At 32.3% G+C, this 13,141-nt stretch overlaps 3 protein-coding genes and 1 long non-coding RNA gene across 4 annotated transcripts; 1 reads left to right on the top strand and 3 right to left on the bottom strand.

The window, feature by feature from the left end:
• Window positions 1–309: 309 nt before the first annotated feature.
• On the bottom strand, window positions 310–2,666 carry LOC149484517 (uncharacterized). The gene is made up of 3 exons (XM_089700639.1): window positions 2,535–2,666; window positions 2,389–2,417; window positions 310–2,269 (listed from the first exon to the last, which is right to left on the bottom strand). The coding sequence occupies exons 1-3, from the start codon at window positions 2,655–2,657 to the stop codon at window positions 343–345; spliced, it is 2,079 nt and encodes a 692-aa protein (XP_089556765.1). The 5' UTR covers window positions 2,658–2,666; the 3' UTR covers window positions 310–342.
• Window positions 2,667–3,379: 713 nt separating this feature from the next.
• On the bottom strand, window positions 3,380–5,327 carry LOC149484516 (uncharacterized). The gene is made up of 4 exons (XM_089700704.1): window positions 5,093–5,327; window positions 4,756–4,890; window positions 4,175–4,218; window positions 3,380–3,995 (listed from the first exon to the last, which is right to left on the bottom strand). The coding sequence occupies exons 1-4, from the start codon at window positions 5,099–5,101 to the stop codon at window positions 3,521–3,523; spliced, it is 663 nt and encodes a 220-aa protein (XP_089556830.1). The 5' UTR covers window positions 5,102–5,327; the 3' UTR covers window positions 3,380–3,520.
• Window positions 5,328–6,092: 765 nt separating this feature from the next.
• Window positions 6,093–9,437, top strand: LOC149484515 (uncharacterized). Its single transcript, XR_016316271.1, has 3 exons — window positions 6,093–6,124; window positions 7,749–8,633; window positions 8,760–9,437. It is a non-coding gene; the product is annotated as an uncharacterized LOC149484515 (long non-coding RNA).
• LOC149484514 (uncharacterized) lies at window positions 8,334–12,221 on the bottom strand. The gene is made up of 4 exons (XM_089700673.1): window positions 12,065–12,221; window positions 11,628–11,873; window positions 9,975–10,141; window positions 8,334–8,502 (listed from the first exon to the last, which is right to left on the bottom strand). Exons 1-4 carry the CDS (start codon window positions 12,071–12,073, stop codon window positions 8,439–8,441), a joined length of 486 nt encoding a protein of 161 aa, XP_089556799.1. The 5' UTR covers window positions 12,074–12,221; the 3' UTR covers window positions 8,334–8,438.
• Window positions 12,222–13,141: the final 920 nt, after the last annotated feature.

Below are 13,141 nucleotides of genomic sequence, written 5' to 3'. Positions count from 1 at the left end.
TAGGAATAAATTATTAAATTTCATCAAATAAATAGTTATTATAATTATTGTTATACATAGATAAGGTATCCAATTGAAATTTGTAAATTTGCATGCTGTGTCTACATCCAGAAGGTTATAAATCAACTGCATGATAGTACATAATTAATAGAATAAATCACAAACATTTGTAACCAGTTTTGTAGACCAATAAATAAAAAAAAAAAAAAAAAAAAAAATAGTGATACAATAAAATAAAAATTGACACATTCAATACATTTATTTATAATATTTTACATAAAAATTATAATCTATTGTTACATTGGAAATTAATTGACATTTTATTCTTTATTAAACTTTATATTACTGTACTTCATCAATATAACTTCCGTTATGGCGTCTGTACTCAGCGAGTATATATGGTGGAGGAACTCTTTTTAATGGCATCAAAGTGCCGACGGTATAAAATGAACCATACTCTAACTTAGGCTTATTGGGCTCTTCATCTTGTTTCATACTTTCTTGGGGAGGATTAATACCATATTCAAGGTTTCCAGGATTATTTTCAATCTGTCCACCATATTCTAAAGTATAATCTGATGGTACTGCTATATTATCTACTGTTGCTATATTTCTGTGAGAACGTTGTATCTGCGGATTGTTAATTTTAACAGTATATGCGATATTTTCATTATAAATATTTTCATCACCATCATTGCCTAATACAGGATGCTGCTGTACACGTAAATCTACTATAGATGCCGCATTTCTCACATATTTCGGTCTATTTAAACTTCTTATATCAATTTCTGGTTCTTTATTATTGTGATTATAACTGCTCTCAGGTCGAGCAATATTGCCGTCATTATTCATTTCATAACCTTTGTTTGTTAATTCATAGTATATTGGTTCAAACAACTCTTTAACTGGATTCACATTCTTTAAAAAATCGGCTACGTACTTTTTATTAGAAAAAATTACTTGGATTATACGTTTTAGGTATGCAATATAATTATTGTCTTCAACTTCTGCAACATTTCCTTTTAAATTTTGCCTGTAACCATTATTTCGAGGTTGCTGATTTCTATAATTATTGGTTCTACGTTCTTGTTGTGGGTAATTTGAAGGGTTGCGATCGTAATTCTTCGATAACAAATTTCTATCCTTACTTGTACTAGGGCCAACTCTGCCGTGTGATTTAGAATCTTTATGACTATTACTTTCGGGTGACTCGTTGTAATTATTTTTTTCAACTTCTTCACGGGGTTTGTAAACAACCGCAGGCACGTAAACTTCTTCGGACAAATTTTCAGGTTCCTTTAAAGGTTTGTTATCATATTGTCGGTAATCAAGGTCTTCAGAAACAGGATGTTGCGCTTTTGATTTTATACTATTTTTTACTTCTTCACGAGGTTTATAAACAACTGCAGGCACGTAAACTTCTTCGGACGAATTTTCAGGTTCCTTTAAACGTTTTTTATCATATTGTCGATAATCAATGTCTTCAGAAACAGAATGTTGCGCTTTTGATTTTATATTATTTTTTACTTCTTCACGAGGTTTATAAAAAACCTCAGGCACGTAAACTTGTTTGGACAAATCTTCTGGTTCCTTAAAACGTTTGTTATCATATTGTCGATAATCAATATCTTCAGAAACAGGTTTTGATTTTATATTGTCTTCAAAACGTGCATAGCTGTTACTTACAGGTAACTCTTGTCCAGTTTTAAAAGGATGTTGATTACTATTATTAGTTTCATCAATATCATCTTCCATGTTCGCGTTATTTTTCTTTTTTAAAAGTACTTCTTGCACAATATCTTTGAAATGTATACCACTTTGTTTTGCGTTATTGTTAGATATAATATTTGCCACATCTTTAAAATGTAAACCACTTCGGTGTGCGTTATTGTTAGATCTCATATTCCCATTACTTAATTCAGTCTTCTCAGCACCATTCGGGTAGTTGTTATTATTAGGTAAATTTATTATTTTGATTGGTTGTATCTGGTCGTGATAGAAATCACGTTGTGTATTGAATAACGCATCCGTAACTCTGTGTTCTTTATGAAATATATTGTTCTTTTTCGGAAAAAATAACGGTCCAGGATAATTGACTAGATTTGGAACTATTTCGCTGTGTGGTAAAATGTTATTATTTGATTGAATTGAACCACCGTTTAAGTAGCTGTTATCATTAAGACCATAGTTGTTAAATATATAACTTGGATTTATATTATTCTGGTTATTTTCATTATTAGCCCAGTATGGTATGTTGATTGGAGGTGATCTGTAAAATTTGAAATGTATTAGAAACATTAATAGGTATGTTCTTAGGGTATGTTTATGATGCAGGAAATTGAGAAGTCAGGATTACTATTTATTTAACCATTAATATAAAATACATACACATGATCCACGTCAACGTTCCATTTATTCTGTAAAAGTTAGAAGGAGGTTATCTTTAAACTACAATGGAATAGCTTTTCTGGTTATTAATTTAGAGATATATAATGGCCAAGTTAAAGAGTAAAATTGATTAAAAATAAACTTACTGTTATATCACGATTATAATTTAGCAATAATCCGTCGGTTACATCCTCTGTGTTGTAATTATTACCATACGCATTTAGTTCAGTATCACTGGCAATACCCCTTGTTACTATGGCAGCAAACATCAAGAACTGAAAGACGATTCAACATCAGTAATAATTAAAACACATTATTATTATTTATAATATTTTTTTAGCACGTGTCTTACTTGAAACATGATTCTGAAGTATATTGCATGTTCGATTCGCTGATAATGTGTGTATTAAGAACGGTAATACTACGTAAGATGATTAACGATCTCAATTACTTATTACAAAAAAATATCTGCCACAATCTCAAGCATAATTGTTATGTTAAACGTTAAATCGCGTGAACAAAATAGATACTTAATTAGGAATATTTAGCATAACTTAAGTGAATAGGTACCTAACGTAGTATTACAATGTACAGATATCTGTGTACAAATATGGAAACTGAATTTCTCTATCAGTCTAATTATATCCGTTTGCTCATAATATGGATAATTATTCAATCAGATTTTTTAATTGGCTTAATTTTTATAATGAAGAACAAAAATATGTACATATTTAATATATAATTTATATACTTAATATTATCCTAATTTAGAAATTTAAACGATATCTGTGATGGAGAGATTCTGCCTTGTTCTTTTTAAAATATTTATGCTTTTCAGTTTTCATTCCCAGCTTTTTACCTACTCGTAGTTTGATACCTTTTCTCCATTTTGATAATTTAAGGAAAAACATAGGTAACTACTGTAATGACATATATATTATCTATTATCACATAAATTGTGAAAAATTAATGTTGAAAATAAAACATAATATAAGTATTTTGAATTTTTAATGCAACAATTTATAAAAAAATAAGTGATACAAATATATAGAAATAAAATATCAAATTTAATAATTATTAGTGTTAAAATTAAAGCTGGCCGGAGAATATCGTTCAGTCAAGATTTATTCATCTAATAATAATTGTCGTATCCTCTATACGAGTCGTAACTGCCATATGGATTATAATAGTTGTATGGTTCGACTTCAGGTTCTTTAACAGGAATGTAGTCTCTTTCAGGGTAGCTGTATCCATAGTTGTGTTCATAGCTATTTTCATATTTCCGTTCCGCATAAGGATAATGACTGTATGATTCTTTTACGGGTGAATAATGACTGATTCCGTAGTTTGGCGTGGCGTAGTTTCTTTCTACGTAGGGAGTGTGATGAACAGGAGGTACATAGGGTTTAGGCACGACAGGAACGTGACTGTCATGATACTGTCCAGCTCTTGAATAGCCACTGTGTCCAACGTCGTGGTTCAAGTAATTGACTTCTACTTTAGGAACTACATATGGAGTGGGTGGATGATATGGGATGTATTCATGTCTGTCGTGGTGATCGTGCCTGTCACGGTGGTGGCGGTCGTCGTGGCCTCTGTGTCTGTGCCTGTAACATAAAATTGTGTTATCAAACGAGTTTCTACCACTCTGCTCGTTTTTATTTATAGGCGCGATTTAATTTTGGAATATTAAAGTTGAAGAATTTACATCGGATGCTAAAAGACATATCCTTTTAGCATCTTAAGGAAACGAATTTAACGAATTCTACGAATTTGTTAAACTTACGAATGGTGACGGTCACGATCATGATGGTGTCTATCATGTCTATTCTGTAAATAAAACATTAAATACATTAATAAGATTTGCGGCGAATAAACTGAATCAATTAATATGCTTACGTAGTTCACATACAAAAAGGAGTTTGCAGTAAGCAATGTCACGTTTAAGCCAAATATTGTATCAGTGACAAATGACGATTGTATGAGATTTCGAACATCTCTAGTTTTGATTTTTATTTGAAACTAGCGGTCCGCCCCGGCTTCGCCCGTGGTACATATTTACGTTTTCTCTACATAAATCCATCCTCGTACTTCAAGGAATATAATAAAAAAAGAATTATCGAAATCGATTCAGCCGTTCTCGAGTTATGCGCTTACCAACACATTTTGCGATTCATTTTTATATTATAGACTAGCGGTCCGCCCCGGCTTCGCCCGTGGTACTTACGTTTTCTCTACATAAAAACCATCCTCGTACTTCAAGGAATATAATAAAAAAAGAATTATCGAAATCGGTTCAGCCGTTCTCGAGTTATGCGCTTACCAACACATTTTGCGATTCATTTTTATATATAAGAAGATACATACATCTCTCCTGTCGTGATAAGGGTATGGTTCATAATGTCTTATGTAGTCTGTGCTCTCATAGTTTTGAGACAGTTGTGCAACTTGTTCCTCGGCGCTTACAACCCCTGCTATGACTACAGCGGTGAAAAGAAGTAACTGAAATGGTATTAAATATATGTCTTATAAAATTTAACAATGAAGAATCGAGTTTAATTAAAAAGAACAAGGCCCATCAATCTTCCTCTATTTAAAATACATATATGTTTGGCGATACAAGTAGTAAGATAAAAATAGTCAACAATATTTTGAACGAAAAAAGGATATTACTCGATTGATTGGAACATTGAAGACGACTTACCTTAATCATGTTGAACGTTTACTGATTGAGCCTCTATTACGCAAAATAATAGATTATCGGTATCTTAAATAGGCATATAAAGATCAGTTTCAACTATTAGCTTTAATGATTTGCGTGCACATCCCGGAAATAATGTATTAATTTATAATGGCTAAATGACTTTAAAATATTACCATAACATTAAATAAATCTACGCATTACAATTTTCATGTAAATTTATAATGTCATTATTTCGATTTATTTTATTTTATTTATTTATTTATTAACACTTTATTGTGCTGGCATACAAATAAATTCTTAAAATTAAAACTTAAAACTAGTCCAGCACAGAAGGCGGCCTTATCACTTAAGAGTGATCTCTTCCAGGCAACCTACTGTGTGGAGTAATATTATAAAAAAGGAGGTAGGTAGGAAGTACAAATATATATATATATATATATATACATACATAAATATATGATCTATTATAATTACATATTACATACATATGAAATATTATATGTATTACATATAATATAGTATAATACATATACAAATAATAATTATATTACAATAATACACACATACATAAACTCATACTGTAGTTTAGATAGAAAAATAAATAAAGACACAAATAATAAATTAATTAATCTTAATAATCCGAGTTAAATGCTAGGTTCAAGTAGTGATTTCGGACTTGTTTGGTAAAGGTGGACAGCGTTTGAGCTTGTCGGATGCTAACTGGCAGGGAGTTCCATAATCTGGTGGCCCTTACGGTAAAAGAGACACCGTAGAACTGTGTGCGGTGCGGAGGCATAGACAGCACTAACCTGTCCACAGATCGGAAAGAATAGCTATCACAGTGCAGGAATTGGAAATGATCTTTTAGGTAAGAAGGAGTTTTGGGATTGAAGAGGATTCGATACAGGAGTTGTAGGTAATGAACATTCCGGCGAAGGCGGATCGGGAGCCACTTGAGCTTCTTACGAAAATGAGAAACGTGGTCATATTTACGGAGGATTTATCTGTATGTACTGTTGCAAATGCATATGGGTCGTTTTCAAAATAATTGTACATTACTACAAAATGTTTGTCCCCCTAAAAAATCTTCGAAAAAAATATGGTTACGACTGAAATAAATCATTGTTAACGTTTTACAGACTAAACTTAAGCATACTGCATATCATTTCTGATAAAAAGCAATGAATTGCGATTCAAATTCTTACATAAATTTAATGTGAAAATAAAGTAACAAAAAAAGCTCCATACATTTTTTTATTGTCCCCTATGTGGACGACAATGAAAACCAATATTTTTATCAGAATTTTTGTATGAAACTTCCTATTTTTTTGTATCATAATTAAAAAGCAATGTTTGAAGTGTTATATCTGATAGATTAAACTATTTAAATTACCTTAAATAAACGAAGAATTACATATTATAAAAATGTCCCTATCAATCGTTACAATTTCGTGACACTGATTTATTGACATAATTAACCAACTTCTTGTATCACAAAGAAGAGGAATCTAACTCTTATCATTGGCAACACTGGTCATGTCACGAAAAGTAAGGTCACATTAACGCGCCGCCATTTTGTTCGTCGTCCAGACATGGAAGAAGTCCAGTAGTGTGCTGTGCAAAAAATTTAGTTACAATTTCCTGACGACGTATTCTCAACAAAAGTAAGTACATTTTGAAGAATTCACCTACCGCAATTGTAATATACTTAAATTATGACTAGAGTAATAGATTACACTTTCAATCTAATGGTAAATGTGATTATGTTTTGTGTAAAAGTATTTCTTAGGTTATTTTTTACATGTTACTGACGAACAATTTCTTGACATTTACTGACGTCAGTAAATTGTAGACGGTAAAGCTGTGGTCTCATGTGTAAAGTATGAAAATAAGATATTAAAATGTGTGTTAAATTAATGTAACGAATAAAAATAAAGGAGAAAAACAATAAATCTCTCAAGATTATTTTTTTGTAACTACAGGCCATACTTTTTTAAACCATGATGTAGGGTTAGTAAAGTCGGGCTTAGGGACTTGACTTTTCCCGGGATCTGATAACTTTTGTATAGTGGAAGGATCAGTGAGTCTTGGCCTCCAATTTTACAAGTGGTTTCTGATGGGATAACGCTTGCCTTATTGCATTTAGTGTTGATCGCTTTTCCACCCACACGAGTGATGCTTACTTTTGTTTTTATTTTTATTCAAAATACATATATCCAACAGCTTTTTTTAGTTTCAGAATGCCGCTAACCGGTGCCGAACGGCAAAAAAATACATTGAAAAACTAAAAAAGCAAAACCCTGAGATATATGAAAAGAAAAGGAAAACACACCTCGAGAAAGTGAAACAAAGACAAAGAAAAATATCAGATCTTAATGACAGTGAAAAAGAAGCACGAAGACAAAAATGGAAAGAAGCTAATGATAGAAGAAAAGAAAAGGAAAAGCAAACAGAGAATTATAAAAATTAATGTTTTGTTGATTATTTTGTAACTAAAAATATATATTTTTTTTAACTAGTGACTTCTTACTTTTTTATATGTAATATTACCTTATTCTGAATACAGCCTTACTTTTACAACTTCCTGACATTTCCTAACGAAACAGTTTACTGACAATTTCGTGACGTACAAATATTTTGAAAATGACCCATATAGTATATTAAAAAGAAAAATACATATGTACCTACATTTATGTAACAATTGGTTACTGTTTATTCGTACTGCTTTTCTTGTTCATAATACCTCCAGTACCCATAATATAGACCTTATAAAATAAATTTTTTGCTTAAAATACCTATGCGAAGAGGGAAATTCACATATAGAAACATAGAAAAATAGCCTAGCTACATTTTAAGCGCCTGCTCATAATATCGCAGTACAGTGGACAAAAAGCTAAAGGAGGTATGAAATTTGGAGGCGCACTTGAATCTCGGCACTATACATGTGTTTTATATATTTTATTTTTATAAGACATTTTTTTGTACCCATAGATAGCTTGGTAAAAAAATTAGGGACTATTTTTTTCAACAATCATCACCGTTATTACGTTAGAGTTAATAAATACATTTGTATTATGAACGGGACTTTTTGATAAAGATTGAAAACTTCATAAAATTTATTCATTGGATGTCTTTTCACGATTCTTAAATTGTAATGAGTCTGTCTTAAATATTTGTTGCTTACTCTACGAAATATGGGTACTGCTCCAGTTCTTGTACCTACATACAAAAGAAAAAACCATTTAGCGCTAATTATATTTTATTCTCATTTGATTGCTTTTACATTGTTATTAAAAAAATTCATTTCAGAGGTGTTCGCGATATTGTAATACTTTATGATTAAAATTTATAAATGATGCTGTACATGGATATGATGATGAGGTGATGAATGATGGACAACCGCATTAAACCTGAAAAAATAATAAAAAATAAATTAAACAAAAGTTTGACAAGTAACATGGTGGTGAAATTAATTTTTGTTGAAAGAGATAAAAGGTGTTCGAAGGAAATAAATTTTAGATGGAATAAAATACCCAAGTATGTAGGGATTTAAAAAACAATTACTGATTCATATTTATTTTATTTATTTATTTTATTTATTATATTTATTTCAGGTAACAGACAATAAATTGTACAGACCCATAAAATCAAATTTATTATGTTAAAGTTCCATTCGATTACCTATTAAGATTCGATGGCCAATATGATATAAGCATGTGCCATGTAGCACATCAAATCGAAATCATTACTCTTGATATTTATAAACGACTAGCTTTCCACCCGCGGCATCGCCCGCGCAGTCAAAGAAAAACCCGCATAGTTCCCGTTCCCGTGGGATTTCCGGGATAAAACCTATCCTATGTCCCGGGGTAAAAAGTAGCCTATGTCCTTTCTCGGGTATCAAAATATCTCCATACCAAATTTCATGCTAATTGGTTCAGTAGTTTAGGCGTGATTGAGTAACAGACAGACAGACAGAGTTACTTTCGCATTTATAATATTAGTATGGATTGATTAAAGATTAATCCTTGATTTATTGCCTATTTTAAACAAAGAAATATTTCATTACAAATTCGATATGGCTCGTCAGTTGAGGTGAGTTGACGACAAGGCTCATTTGTTCATGTTACCGTCTAATATATTTCTCAATGTAATTTACTGTTCTCGTACATTTAGATTTTAGAATATTCGAAGCCCTTCGAAGGAGGATTTGAAATATTTATTCACTTCAGCCCGCGACTTTGCGTGCGTTTTTACCGGATAAAAGATTTCTTAGATATTTCTGGGTAGACAAAGCAACAAATTAGAGAAACAAAAACATACAAATATTTACTAATAGCAGACTAATAATCTTATATATAAAAATGAATCGCAAAATGTGTTGGTAAGCGCATAACTCGAGAACAGCTGAACCGATTTCGATAATTCTTTTTTTAATATACTCCTTGAAGTACGAGGATGGTTTTTATGTAGAGAAAACGTAAATATGTACCACGGGCGAAGCCGGGGCGGACCGCTAGTCTATAATATAAAAATGAATCCCAAAATGTGTTGGTAAGCGCATAACTCGAGAACGGCTGAACCGATTTCGATAATTCTTTTTTTATTATATTCCTTGAAGTACGAGGATGGTTCTTATGTAGAGAAAACGTAAATATGTACCACGGGCGAAGCCGGGGCGGACCGCTAGTAACAGTATAAATACGGGTATTTTTATAATTAACGATTACAAGAACAATTATTTTACAATAATTATCTTATTTGTTTCCATTATTCAACGTGCTACTATAAACTAAGAGGAATATACTTATACCTAGTCTTCGCATTTATTAGACTTCTTATGAGTACAAAATCTTTATAAATATTATGTGCTATGCCTTACCCGGTATGGTCGTCAGCTTTGTACTCCACCTTCCTGGTCCTGCCGTCGGGTTCCACGAGCTCATAGCCTCCTTGGACGAGGTCCCCATGGCGGAACTCATGCTGAGACTTCACATCTCCCGTGTGGTGGTCGTGCACTGAGTATACAAACTTGTACTCTGGGAAGGCCTAAGACAACATAATATAAACCTAATTTTATAATTAATGTGAATAAAAGTTGGCAAAATTGGGTTCAATTAAAGTAACGCTTAATCTATGGTTGAATGAAGAAGTATTTGATTTTGAGTTAAAACTCTCACAAACGCTGAATGCTGATTATATTATTCACAACACAAGTTTCACATTCAAATAGATACTATATCATTTAAAAGATTCTATTCACAGCAATCAGTATCAAACCTAGGTAATTGTTGACTTTGATCTTAATGGTTAGGGAGCCAGGTGCAAATTTGGTTAACTATTTCCTCTCAAGAGATAATTCGTCAGACGCATGAGAGTATAGTATTATAAAGCCTCGTGAACGTCAGCTGGCGCTCGGTTGGGGGGGTGAGCGGTTGTAGCCTCCCACGCACATAGGAAAAAAAATACATTCATTCATTCATTTCCTCTCAGCTAAAAATTTGTCAACCCAATATCTCAACGAAAAAAAATAGTCAGCTGGTTACAACATGGTGTATTATACGTCAGCTGGTGTCTCGAACATGAAAGTTAAATTTAAAGAAAAATTTATTTTCCGTTATTTCCTCTCAAACAAAAATTTACCTGATGATAGCTTATATGTAACTGTGGATAAATATATATGTCAGCTGGCTGTATCTTGGTGGAAAAACCGTCAGCTGATACGGGAGGCTACAACCGCTCTTCCCCCCAACCGAGCTCCAGCTGACGTTCACGAGGCTTCATAATACTATACTTTGATGCATTTTACTAATTACCGCTTGAGAGGAACTTGGTCATAAAATCTGCTGCTGGCTCCCGGACCATAATAATACATGACAGAAAATGTTAACACTTATACAGTACTAATAGACTACAGGCCCGTGTTGAAAAAATTATGGGTCATTTGACCCACCAGGTGACCTATCTAGAACGATATAAGAGCATAAAATAATAAGATTCAGCACTATGACGTCACTTGTAAGCTGTCCACCTGAGTGCAGATGAGAATTCGAAGGTTCAGGTAGAGATTTTCTCCCCTTGTCTCCATGATTTTTGTACGGCGTTGCGGAATAATTGATTAAAAGTAGTATAGAAATAGTATGACACAGATGCCGTACAAAATCAAATGACCAAATTTACCCCGGCAACTGTCGAAAAATAAAAATAAATTCCGACTTTGTGGACCACCATTTTTGTACGGCATCTGTGTCATACTATTTCTATACTGCTTTTAAGCCATTATTCCGCAACGCCGTACAAAAATCATGGAGACAAGGGGAGAAAATCTCTACCTGAACTTTCGAATTCTCATCTGCACTCAGGTGGACAGCTTACGAGTGACGTCATAATGCTGAATCTTATTATTTTATGCTCTTATATCATTCTAGATAGGTCAGGTGGTGGGTCAAATGACCCATAATTTTTTCAACATGGGCCTGTAGTCTATAATTATATAATTAAATATATTTCGCACAATAAAGAGGTTTAAACTTACGTAATGATCATGATGAATTTGATGTGGCACATGTGGTACATGTGGAATATGATGAGGTATGTGATGATGAACGGGAATCGGGTGATGGATTGGTATGGGATGATGAATCGGTATCGGGTGATGAGGTCCATCATGCTTCACTATCTCTTGATGCGATATCGCCGGTGGGATGTGATGATGTTGGTGATGATGATGAAGAGGAAACAGCGCGTCACATGCTGACAGGATTGCACAGAATGCTAGTAACTGAAATAAAAACAGATATTATATGGTAGGTATGAATTAGTTTTTCGGGTGACGATAAACAAGATCTTTGAAATCTTATGGAGTCTTAAATAGATCGATGAATTTGACGGTTAAATCTTCTCAATTTTCGGAAGATATCCTTGAGAGTTGAATTAGGATTATAAGACACAAGAAATAGAAATTTCACTTACCCTATACATTTTGTACTTTGTACTAATAAATTAAATTTAACAGTCGTAATTTCCAATCCTATCAGATCGGGGACATGAGTGACGGAATAAGCTAACTTTATTAGCTTATATACAAGTTATAATTGTGGGAATTATTGGAGCAAAAATCTATTGATTAATTTCTCAGAGTTTGTTTATAAGAATATCGTAACGTGTTGGTAATAGCACTAATTGAACTATTATCACGTTTTCACACCCTAATCCTGTGAAGTGCGAAGATAAAATATAGATAGTTATTGAAAAGTGATGTTCCGTTTTTTGCTATATTAGTTTTATTAGGATATATTGGTCCATATTACTTATTACTAGTCATTACATACTTGCGTATAATGGAAGCATATTAGTAGGACCTATGTTTTCTTTTTTTTTAATGATAAACAGTATCGCATCCATTATTTAAATAATTAAATCATAGTCTCTTAGTTATTGCTTTTATATTGAAAGAGAGAAAGTACATTTATATACCTACCTTTATAACATCCTAGCCATGTAAATAGCTAATGTACGTAGTAGGTACGTACTACTTTATAGGTATTATGACAGAATTTCCATGTGAGTACGATTATGGGAACCAATATGAAATACTTAAGCCATTTAACAATACGGACAATACAATAATTATGAAATCAGCTCAGTGCAAAAGTATGTAAAAACTTTGTCTATATTATGTACTCTTAGTAATGTTATCAACTGTATTACCAATTTTTATAGTTTATAGACGAAATTCATCAATTTTAATTTTTGTGCACTTTGATTTTAAACCAGAATGATACATTAACAAACTAAAGACTTGAACGGATTTTAAACGCGATTAATTATTTATTATCCTTTTATTTAACCACATTCGTTGTTAGGTGTCCGAAACGTAGGGATAAAATATAATATAATGAATAAATCGCATTCAAAATCCGTTAAAGTCTTAAATCTCTTCTGCCAACTTTGTATGATAAATTCAAATTTCAGATGATATGAAAAAAATATCAAATACTTTTTATATATTTTTTGACATATATTACAACTGTACATTTTGTGTTACAC

This window comes from Colias philodice, chromosome 11, assembly GCF_061535455.1.
Source record: "Colias philodice isolate Cphi_HAF_F1 chromosome 11, ilColPhil1 Martin Lab GWU primary, whole genome shotgun sequence".
NCBI classification, from domain to species: Eukaryota; Metazoa; Arthropoda; class Insecta; order Lepidoptera; family Pieridae; genus Colias; species Colias philodice.
Note: the sequence above shows the minus strand (reverse complement) of the source record. Positions and strands in the feature narration are given on the sequence as shown.

Excerpts from the sequence above, each read along its gene's own strand:
- LOC149484517 (XM_089700639.1), bottom strand. The coding sequence starts at position 2,657 with ATGTTTGCTGCCATAGTAACAAGGGGTATTGCCAGTGATACTGAACTA. Across the intron at positions 2,418-2,534 it reads ATTATAATCGTGATATAACA|AATAAATGGAACGTTGACGT; the intron begins GTAAGTTTATTT and ends TAACTTTTACAG. Across the intron at positions 2,270-2,388 it reads AACGTTGACGTGGATCATGT|ATCACCTCCAATCAACATAC; the intron begins GTATGTATTTTA and ends CAAATTTTACAG.
- LOC149484516 (XM_089700704.1), bottom strand. Across the intron at positions 4,219-4,755 it reads CTTATCACGACAGGAGAGAT|AATAGACATGATAGACACCA; the intron begins GTATGTATCTTC and ends TTTTATTTACAG. Across the intron at positions 3,996-4,174 it reads GATCGTGACCGTCACCATTC|GCACAGACACAGAGGCCACG; the intron begins GTAAGTTTAACA and ends TTTATGTTACAG.
- LOC149484514 (XM_089700673.1), bottom strand. Across the intron at positions 10,142-11,627 it reads AAATTCATCATGATCATTAC|GCCTTCCCAGAGTACAAGTT; the intron begins GTAAGTTTAAAC and ends ATGTTGTCTTAG. Across the intron at positions 8,503-9,974 it reads AAAGCTGACGACCATACCGG|GTTTAATGCGGTTGTCCATC; the intron begins GTAAGGCATAGC and ends TTATTTTTTCAG.